The sequence below is a fragment of the Sus scrofa genome, chromosome 10, assembly GCF_054392235.1.
Source record: "Sus scrofa isolate SSC_HxYL_T2T_F1_AM1 chromosome 10, Sscrofa_HxYL_maternal_Yorkshire_Landrace_v2.0, whole genome shotgun sequence".
Taxonomy (NCBI): domain Eukaryota; kingdom Metazoa; phylum Chordata; class Mammalia; order Artiodactyla; family Suidae; genus Sus; species Sus scrofa.
The window spans coordinates 82745308-82769898 of NC_139392.1; the positions used below are offsets into that span (position 1 = coordinate 82745308).

Genomic DNA, 24591 nt, shown 5'->3' on the forward strand with positions numbered 1-24591 from the left:
GTAATTGATGCAGAAAAAGTATTTGACAAAATTCAACACCTTTCATGGTTGAAAAACACCCCAAGAAACTAGGAGTTAAAGGAAACTAATGCAACATGATAAAAGCCATATATGGAAATCCATAGCTAACATACTCAGTGATGAAAGACTGAAAGCTTTTCCTCTAAGATCAGGAACATGGTAATATTCCCACTCTTGCCATTTCTATTTAATACAGAGCAATTTGCAAAGAAAAGTAATAAAAGGAATCCAAACTAGAAAGGAAAAAATAAAATAATCTGTTTTCAGACAATATGATCACTTTATGTATAGAAAATCCTAGAGATTCCACACATAAGAAAAAAAAAAAAACCTTAAAACTAATTTAGCAAAGTTGAAGGATACAGAATCAACACACAAAAATCAGTTGTGTTTCTACACTAACAATGACCAATCTGAAAAGGAAGTTAAGAAAATAATTCTGTTTATGAGAGCATCAAAAAGAATAAAATACTTAGCAATAAACTTAACCAAGGAAGCAAAAGATTTGTACACTGAAACTACAAAGCTGAAAGAATTATTGAAAGAAGACGCAAATAAATGAAAAGACTCCATACTCACAACTGGAAGGTAATGCTGTTAAGATGTCAGTATTATCCCAGATGGTCTATAGCTTCAGTGCAATTCTTAGCAACATCTTAATGACATTTCTGCAGAAATAGAAAAATGCATACTAAAATTTATATGGACTCACAAGCGATCCCAAATAGCCAAAACAATCTTGGAAAAGGAGAAGTAAGTTGGAGGTTTTACAGTTTCTGATATCAAAATTTACCACAATACTACGAAAAACCAAACAGTGTGGTACTAGCATGTTGACAGGCATGTGGGCCGATCGAACACAAAAGAAAGCCAAGAAATAAACCCGTGCATATATTTGAATTTTGACAATGGCGCCAAGACCGTTCAGTGGGGAAAACAGTCTCTTCAACTAATGGTGCTGGGAAAATTTGATATCCATATCCAAAGAAAAAGGCAGACTCTTACATATTTAAAAATTAAGTGGATCAGAGATGTAAAAATGAGAGCTAAAACTACAAAACTCTTTACAGTAATATTAAAAACATGGGAGAAAGCTTCATGACATTAGACTTGACAGTGATTTCTTAAGGTAATGCTAAAAACACAGATGACAAAAGAAAAAATAGATAAGCTAGACTTCAACAAAATTTAAAACTTTTGTACATCAAAGGATATTATCAACAGTGAAAATGCAATTCACAGAATGGGAAAAAATATTTGCAAATCATATCTGACAAAGCATTAATATCTAGAATATATAAAGAACTCCAACTCAACAACGAAAACAAAAACCTCCTTTTAAAAACTGGGCAAATAACTTGAACAGACACTTCTCCAAAGAAATAAACAAATGGCCCACAAGTACATGAAAAGATGCTCAACATTACTAATCATGAGGGAAAAATGTAAAACAAAACCTCAATGAGCGATCCCCTCACATTCACTGGATCGGCTGCTTTTCTTTTAATTACAGAGAGTACCAAGTATGGAAAATATATAAAATGTATGCCAGTTCCTAAAAATAATATATACTAAAAGGAATTGAAAGCAGAGACTGAAATAGATATTCGTACATTCATCCTTATGGCAGCATTATCTCACAGTAGCCAAAATATAGCATTCCAAGTGTCCAACAATGGATGAATGCAGAAAAAAAATGTGATACATGTACATACCATGTAGTAGTATTCGGCCTTAAAAAAAAAGAAGGAAATTATGGCACATGATGCAATATGGATGAGCCTTGAAGACTTAAATGCCAAGTAAAATAAGTCAGTCTCGAATGGACAAATGCTGCCTGCTACCCCCATATATATATGAGGTAGCTAGAGCAGTCAAGTTTACAGAGACAACGGTTTACGGAGACAACAGATTTGTTGCCAGAGGCTAGGAAAGGGGTAAATGGGGAGTTAGTGAATGGGCACAGAGTTTCAAATGGGAAAGATGGGAAATTTCTGGAGATGAATGATAGTGATGGTTGCACAGCATTGTGAATGTACTCAGTGTCACTGAACTGTAAATTGAAAAGTATTACATTGCTTTCTAATTATAATTTTTCAAGCTAATTTGCTGTTTGTTTAGAGACAAATAAAAATCTAACAAGAATAAGCTTTGAAAATGTTCTAGGGGAGCCAAGACTCTGGAGCTAGTGGAAGAGTTTATGACTTTGTTTTCCAAAGGATATGGAGAGTAAAATCACTTTCGGGTAAGAATATAACAAAATTGCATATTTGGGTCACTTAATTTTAGCAACTTATTTTCTTGAATTTTAATTATATTAATTTTTTTTTGTCTTTTGTCTTTTTGTCTGTTGTTGTTGTTGCTGTTGTTGCTATTTCTAATTTTTTAATAATAGTGTCAATGAACATGTGAATTCAGAGATATCGCTGGATTTTCTACCTACATTTGATTTTAATTTTGTTTTGTTTTTTGCTTTTTTAGGGCTGCATCTGCAGCATATGGAGGTTCCCAGGCTAGGGGTTGAATCGGAGCTGTAGCCACCTGCCTACGCCAAAGCCACAGCAACGCGGGATCCGAGCCGCGTCTGCAACCTACACCACAGCTCACGGCAACGCCGGATCGTTAACCCACTGAGCAAGGGCAGGGACCGAACCCGCAACCTCATGGTTCCTAGTCGGATTCGTTAACCACTGCGCCACGACGGGAACTCCCTGACCTTTTTTTTTAACTGCAGCGAAACAGAGGTACTCCTACTAATAATACTGTGGCATATTATCATCTCTAATTTATTCAGGTTCTCTCTCTCTCACACTTATTATTTATTTATTTATTTTGGGGGGTCTTTTTGCCATTTCTTGGGCTGCTCATGTGGAGTTTCCCGGGCTAGGGGTCAAATCAGAGCTGTAGCCGCCGGCCTACACCAGAGCCACAGCAACGTGGGATCCGAGCTGCGTCTGCAACCTACACCACAGCTCATGGCAACTCCAGATCCTTAACCCACTGAGCAAGGCCAGGGATCGAACCCGCAACCTCACGGTTCCTAGTTGGATTCGCCAAGCACTGTGCCACCACGGGAACTCCTCACACATTTTTTTTTACATCATCACATTCATCTGTATTCTTTTCCCTCTCCTCCACTACCCAGCTACAGATATTAGCTCTAATGTATTTAATGTGTCCTCAACTAAGTTTGATGTTTGAGAAGTATATCATGTATTTGTTTTGTGTGTTTTATTTATTGATATTTATTTATTCCAAAGTGTTGATCTTGTTTTAGTATCTGGCTGGAAAACTAGACACCCGACCAGTCAGGAGCGGTGGGCTTAATCCTCGTCATCGCGGCTCCAGCCCCACCCTGGCCCTTCTTGGCCTTCTTCCTCTTCACGCGGCCTGGGCGGCCACCCCCCGCCCAGAGAGCAGAGGGAGAGGTGCTGCTGGGAGTCCAGGCGGACAATGAAGGACGGGATGTTCACCACCTGCTTGCTTGCGGACCGTGGGGAGGGGGGAGCAGGTGAAGGGAACGGGAACAGGACGCGCTCTCTGCCCCGGCTCTGCAGGTGCCAGGGCTGGTGCTACAGCTGCACTGCCTCTGAAGCAATAAACAGGAAGTGCCCATCCCAAGGACCGCTGTGTGTTCTGGAGAGCTCCTGGGCATCATCTAGTTCACAAGGTGCCTTTATGTTCACATTTTAAGGAGGGGAGGAAAACTCAGATGAACCCCTAAGACCAGAGGGTGCATGAGGTGAGGTGGCAGCATGTAATCCCAAGGTGTGCTTTTCAAATAAACCCTCTGACCCGTGCCAGACACTGAGCTGTATCAGGTGCGGTTTCACTGTCCTCGAGGCAGCAACCTGGCAGAATAGCTTCTATGAAATCATTTCAGCCAAGAAATGAGGCGTAGGAGTTCCCATTGTGGCTCAGCGATAGCACACCCAACTCGTATCCATGAGGATGCAGGTTCCATCCCTGGCCTCGCACAGGGGGTTAAGGATCCAGCATTGCTGTGGCTGTGGGGTGGGCCAGCAGCTGCAGCTGATTCGACACCTAGCACAGGAACTTCCACATGCCCTGAATGCGGCTCTAAAAAGGAAAAAGAAACTAAACGAGGCTCTAGGCCCTGGGTCACAGAGCAGATCAAAGGCTGAGGAGGAAATCACTATGCATGTATCCTGCCCGCGTACCACACAGCTCCCGGTGAAGCGTGCGCATTTCGCAGAAAAAATGGCAAGTGTGAGTCCCCTGATGAAGACCCATCTGCCCTCTTGAATGCCCTTTTCATCGCACCAGTGCCACCATGGGCACACACCTTAAACTGTGTGATGAACTCACCATTAGCTGTAGTGAGCAGGGCCTGGAATGGCTTCACAAGGGCCCACCAGACAGCAGAACCCACCCAGGCCAGACGAGGCCCAGTGACTTCTCTCAACGGGTGACACCAAGAGCTGTTACCTGTCCAGCTACCTGCATGCCTGGGATAAGCCTTGGCAAGGCGTACGGCTTCAGCCACAGTGACCCTTGCGCTGGGCTATGGGGATGAAACTGCCCCCGGCTCCCCCTGAGCTGTTTGTAGGGGTCAACCTGCTCCCTTAAGGTGAACTCACAGCTTCCTCACCTCCGAGGGCTGGCGTGCCGCTGGCGGATTTGCGTAAATAGCGTGATGCTGCGGTAGATCTCCTTTTTCTTTTCGGCAACCACATTTCTAAGCCCTGCTGCGCAGGTGCGTGTATATCTGAGCCATCGCTTCTCACTGACGCATCACATTCTAATGCTCTAGCCATCCAGTTCCCTGGTGATGGGATCCAGTTAATTGTAACCACATGCCTTTTCCATGTCTGCAGGGCGAATGCCCCCAAGAGTGAGATTGCGCCAGCCGGGGTATAACGTATTTTCCCGATGCTCTGCCCAGCTGCTCCAAAGCAGCGGTACGAGTTTGCACTTCCAGTGGCGGTGCATGAAGGCTCCTGTCAGCCCACCACTCACTGACACCCGATGTTACTAGGCTTTCTAATTTGTCCTAATCAGGTGAGCCTAAAGTGGTATTTCATTATTCCAAACTGTATTTTTCTAATCATTATCATCATCCTTAAGCAACAGTTTCCTTTCATACATATTTTTATCCATATACATTTTTAGCAATTTAGGGAATCCATTCTAAGGGTTTGATTTTCTATTTGTGTTACATAGTTGAGATATTTATCACTTATTGGTTTTAAATGTTGTCAATATTTTCTGCCACCTATGCCATTAACTATGTCTGTATTGTCTAGTTGATCAGAAATCTTTATGTTTTTAGATAATGAAATAAATACATTAATATTTCTATTGTGATTTGGCTTGGGGGGGGCCTCAGAAAAGGTACAAAGATATCTTTTACACTGATTTCTATTTTATACTTCTACTTTTATGTTTAGATCTTTTAACCCATGAGAAGTCACTTTGGTATGTGATATACTACAGGGGTCCAATATTATTTTTCTTATTATTATGTGCAATTCTTTCTAGTTCTACCTACTAAAAGAACCATCATTTTCCTGACTGATTTATGAAGCCACATCTATTGTCTGCTAAGTCCCATAGAGACAGGATGTTCTTCAGGTCTCTGATTTGCTTCTTACACTAGTATATTTGTTTTTACACTAGTATCACACCTTTTAAAATCTATTTGTATTATACCTTTTATCTGGTAAGATAAGCTTAGACGTATTTTTAAAAATTGCCCTAGCTATTCATAGACTTTTATCCTTCCACAAAAATTTTGTATGGAAATTGCATTAAATTCCTAGATTAATATTGAAAAAAGTGGCATCTTTATACCACATTAGTTATTGCACCTTGAACATGAAGCATATTTCCATCAATTTCTTTCTTCTTTTAATATTTTAGACTTTAAGAATTTCTTGTGTATTCCTTGTTAGGTTAAAGTCCGAATGCTTAATTTTTGTTGCTCTCATTTTTTTTTTCCAGTGTGTTATTACTGGTATTAAAATGTGTTGAATTTTACTAGCAGAGTTTTTATCTGGCAATCTTTTGAACTTCTTTACTGGTTCTAATAGTTTGTCTATATAGAAGTAAGTGTGCCTTTTCTCCTGTACTTTATCTCATATTGTCTTATAGGCTCTACATTTTATTGAATACTAGTGATTAGAGAGGTCATCTTTGGCTTGTTGCCACTATTAAAGCAAATCGGTCTAATTTTTTTGCATTGAGTATGCTTTTGCTTTAGGCCTCTGCTAGATGGACTGTTTAAGTCAAGACTGTCACTGTCTAATCTTAGTTTTCAGAATGCTTTTAATTTTTCCAGCATTATTGAGGTATAAGTAACAAAAATATGTGTGTATATATATGGTATATATATAGTATGATATGTATATATAGTGTGATGATTTGACATATATACATCGTATTTTTATCACTGTTTTGTATTACATTGTATAAATATATAATGAACATTTCCTTTGCCTCAAGTTGTTTCTATTAGAAATAGAGGCACTATGAAACAGTTTATGTATTGGTTTATCTAGGATATACATCTAGAAATGAAAATGAAGTGCCATAAGGTATGCATATGTTTAAATTTACTAGATAATGTCAAACAATTTTTACATTCCCACAAGCTGAAAGTTGCATTTGCTGGAAATGCTTATGATAGAATACTTGACTTTACAGTTTTTCTGTTTCAGTCATTCTGCTGAAGTCATAATTGCAGTCATGGTTTTAGTGTACATATCCCTGTTGCATAATTACACTGAGCATTTTTTCTGTTTATTGATCATCTAGATCTCCTCTTTAAGTGGCTGTTCAGGTCTTTTGCCAATTTTTCAAAATGCTTATTTCTCTTTTATTGATTGTATGAGTCTTTAACATAATCTGAATACAAATCCTTTATCAAATATGTGTATTCCAAATTTTATTCCCAGTATCTTGATTTTTCATTCTTAATATTTTAATGAACAGATTCTTACTTTTAGTGAAGACCGATTTATATTTTTTATTTAGCTTTCTTTTTCCAATATTACACATTTCTGTCTACCTGAAGATGTGTTTCTTTTGTAGTATTATTATTGTTTTGCTTTTTGAGCTCTGAGTCTTGTCAAATTAATACTTGTTAATGGTACTCAGAAGCACTAGAGTGGCTGATGACTGAACCTAGCTAAATTCATCTGGCAAAATCACTCAGTCTATGTTGTTTGAAGAGCCTCTTTCATAGTGGATGTTCTGTGATGAGCATTACATGTGATACTTTTCACCGTGGGACCCATAAGTCCATCCATCTGATTCCTTCTACACTTATATTTTTCTGCCCTTTGTTTTCTTTCCAGGCTTCTAACCAACCAGCCAAGTCATTCACCTTGCCAGTGTGTGAGTATATAAACTTACCTCAGGCTGCCTCTCCTTATACACAAAGTGGATGAGCACAGGTACAGCTGGAACTCTGACCACTGCGAGGATTCCTCTTTCCCCCCGGGTACCCCTAGGTATAGAGTTAGAATACGGCGACAATCCATTTTTAATTGTGTCCATATACGAGGTGATCCCTCCATGAGTCACGTTTGGCTTTTTTCATCCTCCGTCAGCTAGACATGGGGACGCCCCGCCCCCTGACTGAGTGGCTGTGAGTTTGATCTGAGGAGATGCCGATGGTGGGTAACACGGAGGTCGAAGTCATCAGCGCATTCAGCTGAAGTTGAACCCTCCGGCCGTGCTTGCACCCTGTCCTGGATGCAGCACATCTATCCTGGCATGGTTACCTATTGGACCCACCAGTCATTTTAATGTGAATCATCTAACAAAACCCAGAGTATGAGGAACACTTACAGTTTCATAGAAACTTGATGTCCCAGTCAGTCAGTGGTTCTCTGTCAAGGTCCACGTTTTTTTTTTTAAATGCCAGCCTTGCCCTAAAGGTATAGCTTTTTATTCTGCTGCTTGAGCTTGCATAAACTCCATCTTTCTAATCATTTGATATAATACAGCCCATCAATGCACAGAATTCAAGCATCTTAGCTGCTTAACCCTAGACTCCTCCCGGTGCAGAGGTCCCATTCCAAGCGGGCAACATCACCTGGTATGTGGCTCAAGATGAATATTTCCAAGTTTCAAATATGCATCCTCCAGAAGCCATATAGGATGACCAAGCACTTTTATTCTTATTGTGGGATTTGTAAAATGTAATAATCTGTCTTTCACTTTTGAGGATGTCTCTTAGACGCCCCTGGGAACTTTACTGATGCAGTACACACTGAACAGTTATAGGATTTGTCTCCCACCTTCTGGAGTGCATACAGCTATGAAGGCATTCAATGTTCTTGTGACCTCTTCGCCTCTTAGAGTAATGAACTTGGTTCTGGAGACAGCAAGCTGATGTGATATTTAGCAGCATGTCTAACTGGGTCACATCTGTTGATATTTTTATGAGAAAGGGTCAGAGGCTGAACATTGTCATGTGAATGTACACTGTTCTCCATCCCAAGTGGATCCAAATTGTTCCTGATCTTCTCTGAAAAAGAACACATATCCTGGCTCAGTGGACACATGCCCTATACTAGAGGTCATGTAAATCTGCTTTGGCAAATGTATCACAACTGTCTTGGCAGCTGCCAGTGTGCCCACTAGCCGAGTCTAGTGGAAACAGACTGGCAAGTCAGAAGACATGTGAGGAAGACCACCACGCCTGCATCCTTTAGGTCCTTAAATATTGCATTAATTTCTGCTGTTCCCTCAGAGACACAGAAGGGTTTTAAAGTTACTAAGATGGGTCTGTGGCAGTTTCAGAGGCCTCAATCTGGCCTTCCCCACTGTATTTGTGTTCTATAGCTACTGTAACAAGTTACCACAAAGTTGGCAGATTAAACAGCACCAATTTATTACCCGACAGTGCCATAGACTAGAAGTCCAGCACAGGTTGCACTAGACTAAAAATCAGGTATCTTGAGTCAGCAGTCCTGAGTCCCTTTCTGGAGGTTATACAGGAGAACCTACTTCCTGGCCTAAAGGGCTTCTACCTACTTGGCTTGTGGCCCCTTTCCTCCATCTTCCAAAACACATTGCATCTTTCTGACCATTTCCCCATAGACACATTTCCCTCTGGCCCACTTCTTGCGGCGGAAGCTCTCTGGCTGCCTCCCCGCATAGCCTTTCCTTAGCACATGTGCACAAAGAGCATGACAGCTCTGGTCTTGCCTCCTCTTCTTGGTTTTTTTTTTTTTTTTTTTTTTTTGCTATTTCTTGGGCCGCTCCCACAGCATATGGAGGTTCCCAGGCTAGGGGTTGAATCGGAGCTGTAGCCACCTGCCTACGCCAGAGCCACAGCAACACGGGATCCGAGCTGCATCTGCAACCTACACCACAGCTCACGGCAACGCCAGATCGTTAACCCACTGAGCAAGGGCAGGGACCGAACCCACAACCTCATGGTTCCTAGTCAGATCCGCCAACCACTACGCCACGATGGGAACTCCTTGCCTCCTCTTCTAATGAAGACACTAATCTATATGGAGTATCTTTTTTCATCCTTTTGCTTGCAGCCCCTGTGTGTACAAAAGTGAGTCTCTTGTACCCAGCATATAGTTGGATTTTTTTTTTTTTCTCAAATGAGCTAGTAATCTACATCTTTGGATTGGTGCATTTAATCTCTCTTCCTTTAAGGTAATTACTGATAGAGAAGCACTTACTGTTTTCCCTTTGTTTTTTAAATAACTTACAGCAGTTTTATTGCTCTTTTTCTCTTACTGCCTCGATTGGTGTTTTGATTATATTTTTTCAATATTTATGTACGTTAATTCTCTTTCTTGTATCTTCTGTAGCTATTTTCTAAAATATAATTTACAACATTAATTTCAGTGATTATGTATAGCAGGGATTGTTATACAGATGTGTGTGTATATGTATGTACATATGTATACTTTTTCATATTCTTTTCCACTATAAGTTACTATGAGATACTGAGTATAGTTCCCTGTGCTGTACAGTATGTCCTTGTTGTTTACTATTTTATAAATAGTAGTATGCGTATGTTCATCCCAAACTCCTAATCATTCTGCCACTATCCCTTTGGTAACTGTTATTATGACTATTTTCGTTTTGTAAATAAGGTCAATTGTATCATTTTACACACATATAAGTGATACCATATGATGTTGGTCATTTACTGACTTCAATTACTTCAATTCCTATGATAATCTCTAGGTTGATGCATGTTGCTGAAAATGGAATAATTTGGTTTTTCTGGCTGAGCAATATTCCGCTGTGGACATGTGCACACACACATTTTCTTTATCCATTCATCTGTATCGACATTTAGGTTGCTTCCATGTCTTGGCCGTTATAAATAGTGCTGCTATGAACACTGGGGTACATGTATCTTTTCAAATTAGTTTTTTCCAGATATAGATCCAGAAGTGGGTTTGCTGCATCGTAAGGTAAGTCTACTGTTCTCCATAGGGCCTGCACCAATTTATATTCCTACCAAGAGTGCGGGAGGGTCCCTTTTTCTCCATACCTTCTCCAGCATTTGCTATTTCATTTGCAGAGTTTTTAACGATGGCCTTTCTGACGGGTGCGAGGTGATGATACCTTTGGATTTCTCTAATGATTAGCGATACTGAGCATCTTTTCATGTTCCTGTTGACCATCAGTGTGTCTTCTTTGGAGCAATATTTAGGACATCCGCTCATTTTTAAAGTGAGTTGTTTGGTTTGTTGCTATTAAACTGTATGAACTGTCTGTATAATTTGGAAATAATTCTTTGTCAGTAACATGATTTACATATATTTTCCCCTAGTCCTTAGGTTGTATTTTCTTTTTCTTCAGGTTGTCTATCCTGTGCAAAAGCTTTTAATTAAGTCCTATCTGTTCGTTTTTATTTCTGTTAGTCTAGGAGTCAGATCCAAAAAAATATTGCTGGTATTTATGTCGAAGAGTGTTCTACCTACATTTTCTCCTAGGATTTTTATAGTATCTAGTTGTATATTTAGGTCTTTAATCCATTTTGAATTTAATTTTGTATACGATGACAGAAAATGTTCTAATTGCATTCTTTTACATGTAGCTGTCCTATTTTCCAAGCACAGCTTCTTGAAGAGATTGCCTTTTCTCCATTGAATATTCTTCCCTTCTGTGTCAAATATTAACTCACTATAATCTGTGGGCATATTTCTGGGTTTTCTATACTGTTCCATTGAACTATATCTGTGTTTGTGCCAGTATTGTTTGATATATAGTCTGAGGACAGGGATGGTGATTCTTCCAGCCTTGTTCTTTCTCCAGATTGTTTTGGCTAATTCAGGGTCTTTTGTGTTTCCATGTAAATTTTAAAATTTCTTATTCTAGTTCTGTGAAAAATTCCATTGATAATTTGATAGGGATTGCACTGACTCTCTAGATTGCCTTTGCTAGTATGGTCATTTTAACAATACTCGTTCTTCGAAACCAAGAATACAGTATATCTTTGTATCTGTTTCTGTCATCCTCAGTTTCTTTCATCAACGTCTTGTAATTTTTGGAGTAAAACTTTTTGCCTCCTAGGTAGATTTAGGTATTTTGTTTTTTATGTAATGATAAAAAAGGATTGTTTCCTTGACTTTTATTTCTGGTATTTGTTAGTGTATAGAAATGGAACATATTTCTGTATATTATTTTTGTATCCTGCAACATTACCAAATTACCTGATGAAGTACAGTAGGTTTCTGGTGGGATCGTTAGCGTTTTCTATGTAGAGATGGCATCATGACATCTACAAACAATAGAATTTTACTTATTTTACACTTTGGACTCATTTCTTTTCCTTGTCTAACCGACTTGATGAGGACTTCAAAAAAAAAATGGTGAAAGTGGACATCCTTGTCTTGTTACTGATCTTGGTGGGAATTTTTTCAGCTTTTCACCATTGAGAATGATGTTAGCTCTGGAGTTATCATAAATGAGCTTTCTTACGTTGAGGTAGGTTCCCTCTACACTCACTTTCTGAAGAGCTTTTATCATAAATGGATGTTGAACTTTATCAAAAGCTTCTTTTGGGAGTTCCCATCGTGGCGCAGTGGTTAACAAATCCAACTAGGAACCATGAGGTTGCAGGTTCGATCCCTGCCCTTGCTCAGTGGGTTAAGGATCCGACGTTGCAGTGAGCTGTGGTATAGGTTGCAGACGCGGCTCAGATCCCGCGTTGCTGTGGCTCTGGCATAGGCTGGCAGCTACAGCTCCGATTAGACCCCTAGCCTGGGAACCTCCATATGCCGGGGGAGCGGCCCAAGAAATGGCAAAAAGACAAAAAAAAAAAAAAAAAGCTTCTTTTGCATCTATTGAGATGATCATATGGTTTTTTATTCTTCAATTTGTTAATGTGGTTATCAAATTGATTTGCAGATATTGAAAAATTCTTGCATCCCTGGAATAAATCCCACTTGATCATGTGTGATCCTTTTCATGTACTGTTGGAGATGGTATGCTAGTATTTTTTGAGGATTTTTAGACCTATGTTCATCTGTGATAATTTTGTGTGATATGTCTGGTTTTGGTATTAGAATGATGGTGGCCTCTCAATGAGTTCAGAAGTGTCCCTTCCTCTGCAATATTTTGGAATAGTTTCAGAAGGATGAGTGTTAACTCTTTTCTAAGTGGAAGAATCCACGGGGTCTTAGACTTTTGCTTGTCAGGAGTTTTGAGGTTCAATTACAGTACTACTGGTTAGTCCATATTTTCTATTTCTTTCTGGTTCAGTCCTCAGAGATTGTACCTTTCTAAGAATTTGTCCATTTCTTCTAGGTTATCTGTTTTATCAGCATATAGGTGCTTGTAGTAGTCTCAGATCCTTTGTATTTCTGTGGCATCGGTTCTAAATTCTCCCTTTTCATCTCTGGTCTTTAATTGATTTGGATCCTTGCCCTTTTTTTCTTGATAAGTCTGGCTGAGATTTTTATCAATTTTATCTTTTCAAAGAACCAGGTTTTACATTTGATCTTTTCTTTTTTTTAGTCTCTATGCCATCTCTGTACTGATATTTATGATTTAAGTGAAAGGATAGGGGTTGGTTTTTTTTTGAGATTGTTGTTTCCTGGGGTATGTTTGTATCACTGTAAATTTCCATCTTAGAACTACTTTTATTGCATCCAATAGTTGTTGGATTATCATGTTTTCATTTGTCTATAGGTTTTCCTCTGATTTCTTCAGTGATCCATTGGTTGTTTACATGTTTGTGGTTTCTGCAGTTATTTCTAGCCTCATGTTGTTGTGGTTGGAAAAAAATGCTTGATAGGATTTCAAGCATTTTCAAGAATGCTTGAAATGAATTTAAGAAGCATAGTTTTCTTAAATTCACCAAGGCCCGGGATGTGCTTTATCCTGGAGAGTGTTTCATAGGCACTTGAAAAGAATGTTTATTTGGCTGCTTTTGGATAGAATGCTTTATAATCAAGTAAGACCATCTGGTCTAATATGTCATTTAAGGCCTGTGTTTTCTTACTGATTTTCTGTCTAGATGACATTTTGATAGAGGTGGAATATTAAAAGTCCCCCACTCTTCTTGTTACTGTCAATTTCTACTATTATATCTGTTAACATTTACTTTATACATTGAGGTACTCCTAAGTTGGCATATACAATTATTGTATCTTTTTCTGGGATTGATCCCTTAATCATTCTGCAGTATCCTTGTCTCTTGTACCAATCTTTATTTTAAAGTCTATTTTGTTTAACTATTGCAACTCTAGCTTTAACTTCCATTTGCATGGAATAACTTTTCCCATCCCCTTTCAATCTGTAAGTGTCTCTAGATCTGACAGAAGTATATTGTAGGCAGCAAACATATGGGTCATATTTTTGTATGCATTAGGTGGTCTGTGTCTTTTGGTTGGAGCATTCAGTCCTTTTACATTTAAGGTAATTATCAGTATGTGTGTTCCTACTGTTATTTTAGGGTTAGTTTTTGTAAGTCTTCCCCCCCTCCTTCTTCTGTCTGCCTATAATTTGATGGGTATTTTTAGTGTTTGAATTTCTTTCTTTTTCTTGTATCTATTATTTTTTCAGTTACCATGAGATTTTTGTATATATTTAAATGTACTTAAATTGCTGATCTCTTAATTTCAAAATCATTTTAGATATCCTGCATTTGTACTCTCCTCCTCCATGATTACTGATTATATTTTACATCTGATTGTTCTGTGTATGACTTTACTACTTTTGTCTTTTAACCTCCCTACTAGCTACTAACTTTGTGTATGGATGATTTCAGAATAAAACCTTTATTCTGTTTGCTTTACCAGTAAGCTTTTCCATTTTTAAATTTTCTTGTTTATAGTTGTGGCCTTTTCTTTTCCCCCTAGGAATAAGGTAAGAATGCCCACTCCCACCACTCTTATTCAAACACATACTAGAAGCCCTAGCCAGAGGCATCAGGCAAAAAACTGAAATTAGAAGGCACTGAAATTAGAAAGGAGTACGTAAAATTGTTTGGAGATGACGTGATCTTATATTTAGAAAGTCTAAATAATCCAAAAATAAGTGAATTCAGTAAAGTTACAAGACATATATATATAAAATCAACATATAAAAATCAGTTGCATTTCTAGTCATTAACAACAAATTCCCAAAAATTAAAGAAACTCATTTACAATAGCATGAAAAACATGAAATATTTTGCAATAAATTTAACAAGGAAGTAAAAGATCCATACACTGAAAACTACAATATCTTGATGAAAGAAACTGAAAATAACATACATAAATAAAAGATATTTTATGTTTATGGATTAAAAGAATATTGTTAAAATGTCCTGACGACCCAAAGTAATCTATAGATTCAATGCAATCTCTATCAAGATTTCAATGGCATTTTCTGCAGAAAATGAAAATCCTAAAATTCTTCTGGAACCACAAAAGATTCTCAATAGCCAAAGCATCCTGTGGAAGAAGAATAAAGCTGGAAGTATCATTACTTCCTGATTTCAAAATATACCACAAAGCTATAGTATTCCAAAGATCGTACTGGCACAAAGACTCAGAGACCAATGGAACATAATCAAGAGCCCAGAAATAAGTCATTACATATATTGTCAATTAAATACAGAAAAGATAAATTTCTCCAATAGTGCTGAAAATACTGCATATTCACAGGCTAAAGAATGAAAATGAACTATTTCCACCACTCAAAAGTGAACTTGAAATGGACTAAAACTTAAATCTAAGACCTTAAACCATAAAATTCCTAGAAGAAAACAAAGGGGGGAAAATCTCCTTGACATTGGTCTTGGCAATAATAACCTAATGGATATGACAACTACAGTACAAACAATAAAAGCAAAAAGTAAGTGGAACTACAACAAACTAAAAAGCTTCTGCACAGTGAAAGAAACAATAAAATGAAAATGCAACATATGAAATGGGAGAAAAATTTGCAAATCATATATCTGATAAGCAGTTAATATACAATATACATGAAGAACTCATAACTCAATGGCAAAAAAAAAAAAAAGTATAGGTGAAATAATCCAATTAAAAATGGGCCTAAGACCTGAATAGCCATTTCTTCAAAAAGAGATTCAAATTACCGAAGGTACATGAAAGTGTGGACAACATCACTAATCATCAGGGAAATGCAAACAAAGCCACAGTGAGACAGGGCTGCAAGCCCACCCTCCTTTCACAAACAAATCAAAAACTACATGGGAAGCAACTCTTGCTGGAAATGACCCGGACACTGGGAGAACAGCCCTTCTATAACTACGGTTGTAAAGAAAGACCCACATGTCGTCTGAGGGGGAGTGGCAGGGAGAAGCAATCTGGTCAGGACCTGGACAGATGCTGGGGGACCCAGAAGGGGAGGTGGATATCACCAGCAATGGGAACTCGCTAGGGAGAAGTGGGCCCTCTATTAGGTAGACCCTCAATCCTGGGCATCTAGCTGTGGGGAAAAGCCCCCTGTGCTGCTCTGAAAACCACTGGTGCTTATGGGGGTATAAGAGACCAAGACTCTGCTCTTGAAGAGCATGTGCACAAGAGCACTGCTTACTCCCAGTCACAGCACAAAGGCAGCAGATTGAAAACTGCCTACGGGGTCCTGGCTGGCTTGCTAGGATCCCTCCAGCATGTCCCCTAGCCTATACCAGGCCTCTCTTCCAGCCCCTCTTGCCTTAGCACTGCCCACCAAGGCAAAGCCTGCTATTGCCAACAAGTGTGCACACTGGAGGAACCAGAGCTCATCAATGTCAGCCCTGCCTCTTACAGGCCGGAGACAGCCACTGCCAGCCAGGCGCCTTGGTGCACACACTCAGAAGCAAAACTAGCTCCAGAGTGTGGAGACGACCACCATCAAAACATGTATCCCTGCAGACACTTGGAAGGAGCAAGGCTAGCTCGAGGGTATGGCCATCCATGGCAAGAGGGGGTAGGGGGTCAGGCCAGCTAAGAGGTGGGCACAAAACTCCTCTGCACCCAAACCAGCCTCTAACCAAGGCACACACACTGGGTGAAAAAGTGAAACCAGAACAGACGTACAGCCCCAAGCCCTCAGGCCCCGGTCACAACCCTAGCCAAGGAAACTACCATGATACCAGGAGAAACCCAACTCCCTCAGGGTTCCTGCTCCGGCCTCCTGAGCCCTTATCTGACACAGCTATTAACAACGATGGACAGAGAAACCCTGGCTTGCACCTGACTTTGGCTCTAGCCCTCCAACTCCAGCCCTACCTCCCATTAGGGTCATGGCTGCCAGCATACCCATGGGGAAGATGCAGCCCATGTTCACTTTAGATCAGGCTCCCAGCACATCTGCTGGGCACATACAGGCTACACAGGGATGATCTCACACAAGGTCACACCGTCAAGATGAGGATAGGTAATGACATCACTTACTTTCAGAGAGACATGAAAACTTAACAAAATGAAAAAATGGAAGAATACTTTTCAAATGAAAGAACAAGAAAAAGGCTGTGGGAAAAAACCCTAATGAAAGAGATAAATAATCTACCTGATAGGTAGTTCAAAGCAATAAGTATGCTAACTGAATTTGGGGAAAGAATAGATTAACACATCACTGTTAATTGAGAATTTCAATGAAGAACTAGAAATTATTAAAAAAAAAAAAAAACAGAGCTGAAGAAATGAAGAAAACACAGTAGGAATTAATAGCAAATTAGGTGATAAAGAAGAACAAATAAGGAATCTGGAAGACAATAATGGAAATCAACCCTGTCAGCACGGCAAAAAGAAAATCAAATTTAAAAAAATAAGAATAGTTTAAGGGACCTGTGAGACAGCTTCAACTGTATTATTTGCATTATAGGGGTCCCAGAAGGAAAAGAGAGAGAAGGGTTTGAGATTTTACTGGATGATATTATAAACTGAAAACCTCACAAACCTGAAAGAGGAAACAGATTTCCAGGTACAAAAGTACAGTCTCAAATAAGATGAATGCAAAGACACCCACACCAAGACATAGAATTAAAATGGCCAAAGTTAAAGTGAGAATTTTAAAGGCAGCAAGAGAAAAACTTATGTATACGAAAACCATGTAAAACTATCATGTGGTTTTTTTTCTGAAGAAACTTTAGAGTTGCCAAGAGGGGAAAACCTACTCTATCCAGCAATTTATCAATCATTCAGAATTAAAGGAGATAAAGAGCTTCTCAGACAAGCAAAAACTAAGAAGGTTCACGAATACTAAACTGACTTTACAAGAAGTATTAAAGAGTCTTCTCTAAATGAAAAAGAAAAGGCTAAAATAAGAAATTATAGGAAAGGAAAATTCTATCAGTAGAGGCAAATATATAGTAAAGGCTGTGGATCAACCATTTAAGTAAAAACTAGTATAAATAAACTAGTATAAAAAGACAAAAATATAACTACAATAAACAGTTAAAGGATAAACATGAGATGTAAAATATGACATCAAAAACATGGGAGGGGAGTAAAAATGTAGATCTTTTAGATTCTCTTAGTGTTTGAACTTAAATAACCGTAAGTTTAAAACAAGTAGATATAGTTATAGGTCAACATATATGAATCCTATGTTAACCACAAGTCAAAAACTGTAAGATACACAAGAAAAAGGAATGCAAACATAATATTAAGGAAAATCATCTAACCACAAGGGAAGAGAATAAAGAACAGAGAAGAACTACAGAAACAATCAGAAAAATGGCAATAAGTATATACCAATCAATAATCACTTAAAATGTCTCTGGACTAAATGCTCCAATCAAAATATATAGGGAGACTGACTGGATGAGAATAACAAGATCCATCTATGTTCTCCCTACAGAAGACTCACTTAAGAGCTAAAGACAGTGAAAGTGAGGGGGTAGAAAAAGGTATTTCATACAATTGGAAAAAAAAAAAGAAAGCTGGGTTTGCAACAGTCATTAGATAAAGTGGGCTTTCAATGGTTGTAACAAAAGACAAAGGGCATTATATAATGATAAAGGGGTCAATGCAAGAAGAGAATATAGCATTCTTAAACATATACACATTTAATATAGGAGTACCTACATATATAAAGCAAACATTAACTGACATAAAGGGAGAAACTGACAAAAGCACAATCACAGTAGGGAACTTGAACACCCCACTCCTATCTATGGACAGATCATCCGAGCAGAAAATCAGGGGTCTTTAATGACATATTAGATCAGTTGGACTTAATAGGTACCTCCAAAAATAACACAATACATATTCTTTTCATGTGCACATGAAACGGTGCCCAGGATAGATCACACGTTGGCCACAAAAAAAAGTCCAGGTCCATCCATATTGTTGCAAATGGCAGAAAGAGAGAGTATTATGCTTAATGAAGGAAATCAGATCAAGACAAATACTGTATGTGTTCACTTATATGTGGAATTTAAAAAATAAATCAATGAATACAGCACAACAGAAACAGACTCACAGAGAACAAACTGGTGGTTATCCGTGGGGAGACAGTGGGGGTATGGCAACAGAGTGGAAGGGGATTGAGAAGTTTACACTACTAAGTACAAAGTAAGATACAGTACGAAGTACATCTCAGGGAACACAGCCCATATTTTATAACTTTAAACGGAGTATACCGTATAAAAATACTCCATCACTGTATTATATACCAAAAATCAGTATTTTATCAACTGTAACTCAATAAAAAGAAAAAAACAAAAACCACAACGAGATATCTACCTCTCACCTGTTAAAAATGACTATTATGAAAAAGGTAAGAAGATAAGTGTAGGAACAGATGTGCATGAAAGGGAAACCTCTGCACTGTTAGTAGGAATTTAAGTTTGTACAGCGAGTATGAAAACGGTATGGAGGCTCCTCAAAAACTTAAGAATAGTGGAGTTCCTGCTGTGGCACAGTGGATTAATGATCTGGCTTACCTCTATGGAGGCAGTGGTTTGAGCCCAAGCCTGGTGCAGTGGGTTAAGGATCCAGCATTGCTGCAGCTGCAGCACAGGTCACAGCTCCAGCTCAAATCTGATCCCTGGCCCAGGAACTTCTTTATGCCATGATGGGTGCAGTCAAAAGGAAAAAAAAATTAAGAATTGAACCACTTTATGATTCAGCAATTTCACTTCTGGGTATTTATCCAAAAAATACTAAAATATTAATCTGAAAAGATATGTGCACCTTTATTTTCACTGCAGCATGTCATGGAACAGCCAAGACATGGAACCTAAGTGTCCACCAGCAGACAAATGGATAAAGAAAATGTGGCATATATACACAATGGGATAGCATTCGGCCATAAATAGGGAAATCTTGCCACAAAATAAATCAACCTAGAGGGCATTATGTTAAGTGAAATAAGACAAAAGACAAAACAAAGAAAACGGAACCCAAAGAAACAGAACAGATGGTGGTTGCCACAGGCTGGGCGTGAGGTGGAGCGCGTGGGGTAAATGGATGAAGATGATGAATGGGTGCAAACCTCCAATTAAAAGATGGAGTTCTGAGGGTTTCTGTTGTGGTGCAGCAGAAACAAACCTGAATAGTACCCATGAGGATGCAGGTTCGATCCCCGGCCTCACTCAGTGGGCTGGGAATCCTGCATTGCCATGAGCTGTAGTGTAGGTCACAGACGCGCTCGGATCTGGCATTACTGTGGCTGTGGTGTAGGCCAGCAGCTGTAGCTCTAATTCGACCTATGGCCTGTGAGCTTCCATATGCTATGGGTGCGGCCCTAAAAAAATAAAAGACAAAGTTCTGGTGATGTAATACACAGCCTGTAGACTATGGTTAGTACTACATTGTATATTTCAAAGTTGCTAAAAGAGGACTTGAACAACGTCCTATCGATTATATCTCAATAAAGAAAAAAATTTTTTAAGTTACAAAGAAAGAAAATTATATAGTGTTGTGCAACCATCACTATTTCCGTAACTTTTCATCACTGCAAATAGACAATCTGTAACTATTAGCAACATCTCTTTCCAATTCCTTCCAGCCCCAGGTAACCTCTCATGCATTTTGCCTCTGTAAATTTGCCCAGCCAGAATGTTTCCTGTAATTGGAGTCATACTTTTTTTTTTTTTTTTTTTTTTTTTTGTCTTTTTTGCTATTTTTTGGGCCGCTCCCGCGGCATATGGAGGTTCCCAGGCTAGGGGTCGAATCGGAGCTGTAGCCACTACCCTACACCAGAGCCACAGCAACGCGGGATCTGAGCCGCATCTGCAACCTACACCACAGCTCACGGCAACACCGGATCCTTAACCCCGAGCAAGGGCAGGGACCGAACCCACAACCTCATGGTTCCTAGTCGGATTCGTTAACCACTGCGCCACGACGGGAACTCCCATTTGTCTTTTTATATCTGACTTTCTCACTTAATGTTTTCAAGGTTCATCCCTGTCACAGCCTGTATCGGAGCTCCCCTTTCATAGCTAATATCCCATTGGCTGTATACGCGACATTTTGTGTACCCATCCATTGAGGGACACGAGTTGTTTCTACTTTTTGGTTGTTGTAAATAATGCTGCAGTAAATACTGGCCTCTAAGTATCTGGTCAAGTAACTGTTTTTGAGTCTTCAGAGTAAAACGTATGAGTAAGCTTTCTGGGTCATAAGGCATCTTATCAGAAACCACCCATCTGTTTTCCACAGCCGTTACACCATTTTACATTTCCACCCACAAAGGTACGGGGTTCTAACTCTCTACATTCTCACCAGCGCTTGTTCTTTTCCACTTTTTAAATTATTGCCATCCTAGTAGGTATGACGTGTTATTTCACTGTGCTTTTGACTTGCATTTCCCTGATGGCTAATTATGCAGAGCATCTTTTCATGTGCTTCTTGGCCATTTGCGTTATCTTCTCTGCAGAAAGTGTTGAGTCCTTTACCTATTTATAATTTGGTTGTCTTCTGTTCTTGAGTTGTAGTTCTTTATATGTCTTGTGTATTAAATCCTTATCAGATATTTAATTTGCAACATTTTTTTTCCTGGTCTGTAACATTTTCCTGTTACCTTCTTAATGTTTCCTTTGATGCACAAGCTTTAATTTTGATGAAGCCCAACTCGTATTACTTTATTGTTCATGCTGTGGCATCATGTCTAAGAAGCCATGGCCAAAGCCGAGGTCATGAAGATTTACTGTTTTCTTCTGCAAATTTTATGGTTTTTAGGTCTTAACTCATTGATCCATTTTGAGTGAATTTTTGTATGTACTCTGAGAGAAGGTCCAATTTAGTTCTTTTGCATGTTAATCCAGTTATCCCATGCCATCTGTTGAAGACTTTTTTCTTCATTGAATCGACTGGGCACTCTTGTTAAAAATCAACTGGCTATGCATTAAACAACTCTTTTGAGATGTAAAAGGAAATACAGAAACGGAGTGATAACTGTAGTGTGTTTGTTACCAACAGAAATGACCTGGAAGAGAAAGGAAAACCAATAATGCAGGAAAGGGGGGAGAAACTGCTTGTTTTAGCAGCAGAGTTGGTACCAACAATGTAAGTGGACAGACTGACTTGAAGCACAGAATTCACCCACAGGAACTGGCAGGAAGGCAACGTGCGTCACTGCGAACGCTGCCAGGTAGGTAGCAGTGATAACTCAGGGAAACAAACCCACCTGTTCAAAAAATACTTACCGTTACCTACCTATTCTGCTTCCAGGGATTCAATGATGACTCAACACACACAGGTTATCAAACACAGGGATAAGACAGAAACACCAACCACAAAGGACAGAGGGGCTCGAGGATCTGGAAGTGTGGCTGGGATGGGACGCTGGCACAAGATGATCTCCTTCATGGTTTAAATGACTTCTGAGCTGTCAGTTACGTCGCTGCTGGAGGAGACCTGAATGTCGGCCTCCTACACAGAAATAATTTTGGTCAGCAAGCACCATCAATAACATTGTTATCAACACGTGACATCAGGTCCTGAAGAAGATGGCGGAGTAGCAGGATGTGAAGCTCACCTACTCCCACAAACACACTGAGGATGCATCTACCTGTGCCATGATTCACAGAAAACCTGCTGAATTCTGGCAAATCTTTCAGGATTCTGAAAGAGCAAGAAAATCTTCATGAAGAAAAAAGGTTTGAGAAAAGAACGAAGATGAGAAAGGAAGCAGAATGGGACCTGCACCCCAAGGAGGCAGCTGGAAAGAAAGGTCCAGGACCCTGAGAAGTTGCCCCACCGGCGAGGAAATCAGCCAGGTCAGAGGAGAAACTCTCTAGAGTCTTGGAGGAGAACACAGCAGTCAGCGTGAAAAAGCAGGTAAAATGGAACCAGTCCTCCACAGTCAGTGCTACCGCCCTGTGCTTCCTGACCATCTGCTCACACCGTGTGGGTTGGGAACTGAAACTCAGGCTTTGGACATCAGAATCAGAGAGAGGTGGGGCTGGCTACATGGGGAAAAATGAGTTAGCCACATGGAAACAGCCTGGAGGGACCAGAAAATCTGTTTTAAAAATCTGTTCCCATAGATCACTCAAAAGACCCCCCCCAAAAATAAGTAAAAATTAAAAAATAAAAAGGAGTTCTCATCATGGTGCAGCAGAAATGACTCTGACTAGGAACCATGAGGTTGCGGGTCTGATCCCCGGCCTCACTCAGTGGGTGAAGGATACCGCATTGCCATGAGTTGTGTAGGTCACAGACTCAGCTGTAGTTTGGATTGGACCCCTAGCCTGGGAACCTCCATATGCCGTGGGTGCGGCCCTAAAAAGCAAAAAGCAAAAAGCAAAAAAAAAAAAAAAAAAAAAGCCACTCCCATCTCTGCTTAAATTCTCAGGACAATCCTGGGACATAAGAGCTGTCCAAAGAGCTAGGGAATTTCCCCTATAGGCCCAAGAAGAGTCCTGAAAGTTACTTAATAATGTTTCTGAACTTCTTTGTGCTCATTAGATCAGAAATAATTAAGTTTTCAAGAAAACAGGGGGGAAAAAAATGCTCTCCTCTCAAACTGGTGGAGGCAAAGTGAGGGTAAGAAAGCCAATTCCAAGTAACAAGTTGACTATAGTGATTTTTTTTAACTAATATGATGAACTGTTCTTGTGACTCAAGATCTTATCTGGGCATGTTTATCAAATAATTCATAAAATTATCTGCAAAATAAGAAAACTGTAAAATGTGTGGGAACTAATTACTGCACAATATGCCATGTGCATATTCATGATACCTAACATTTTATAAAATTTCACAATACAGAGTTTAAATGAAAAAAATTTACAACTATTATTTTCTTCCAGGACTCTAATTTTCAGAAAGCACTTCAGTAAAGGTCAAAATGATGTTGCCAGGAAACATTACTAACCAAGTTCTATGTGCTTTTGAAGCTAATTATCAATCTCTTACACTATAATTTGAAACTGCCAGTTTTAAGCCTAATTATTCAAATGTCAACGCTCTTACAGTCAACATGAGAAATAAATTCTATACAATTCCTCCAGTTCCCAAAAAAAAGGATTTCTATAGTCAGAAAGAAGAAGTTCCCATGTGGCGCAATGGTTAACAATCCTGACTAGTATCCATAAAGATGCGGGTTCAATCCCTGGCCTTGCTCAGTGGGTTAAGGATCCAGTGTTGCCATGAGCTGTGGTGGAGGTCGCAGACTCGGCTTGGATCCCACGTTGCCGTGGCTGTGGTGTAGGCTGGCAGCTGCAGCTCTGATTCGACCCCCAGCCTGGGAACCTCCATATACCACGGGTACGGCCCTAAAAAAAAAAATGATGAAAGACAAAAAAAAAGGAAGAAAGAACATCTATTTATAAATTGTAACACAAAATAAAAAATTCAGGGAGTTCCTTTGTGGCACAGTGGGTTAAGGCTCTGACGTTGTCAGTGCAGGACCTCGGGTGGCTGCTATGGTGCGGGTTCAGTCTCTGGCCCGGGGGCACATCCACATACTGTGGGTGTGGCCAGAATTTAAAAAAAGAGAAGTTATCACCATTATTTCAGCCTGAAAAACATATCCGGGGGGAATCATGTACAACAGAAAATAAACTTTGTTCCTATGATATTTATGACAAAATCTCATTATAAAAGCAGACTTCTAGGGCACACACATGGAACTGAGTTCCTCTGGGTAAGCCTCGGGTATATCAAAATGAGCTGGGCCAAGCAGCAGCGTGGGGGTGGGAACGGCAACGGAAGCAGGTTCACTGGA

At 39.5% G+C, this 24591-nt stretch overlaps 1 protein-coding gene across 1 annotated transcript; it reads left to right on the forward strand.

The window, feature by feature from the left end:
* The first annotated feature begins 2530 nt into the window (after positions 1 to 2530).
* LOC106505183 (uncharacterized) lies at positions 2531 to 23660 on the forward strand. The gene is made up of 5 exons (XM_084980436.1): positions 2531 to 3691; positions 4860 to 5043; positions 7341 to 10701; positions 21840 to 22011; positions 22092 to 23660. Exons 1-2 carry the CDS (start codon positions 3475 to 3477, stop codon positions 5018 to 5020), a joined length of 378 nt encoding a protein of 125 aa, XP_084836562.1. The 5' UTR covers positions 2531 to 3474; the 3' UTR covers positions 5021 to 5043; positions 7341 to 10701; positions 21840 to 22011; positions 22092 to 23660.
* The last annotated feature ends 931 nt before the right edge of the window (positions 23661 to 24591 follow it).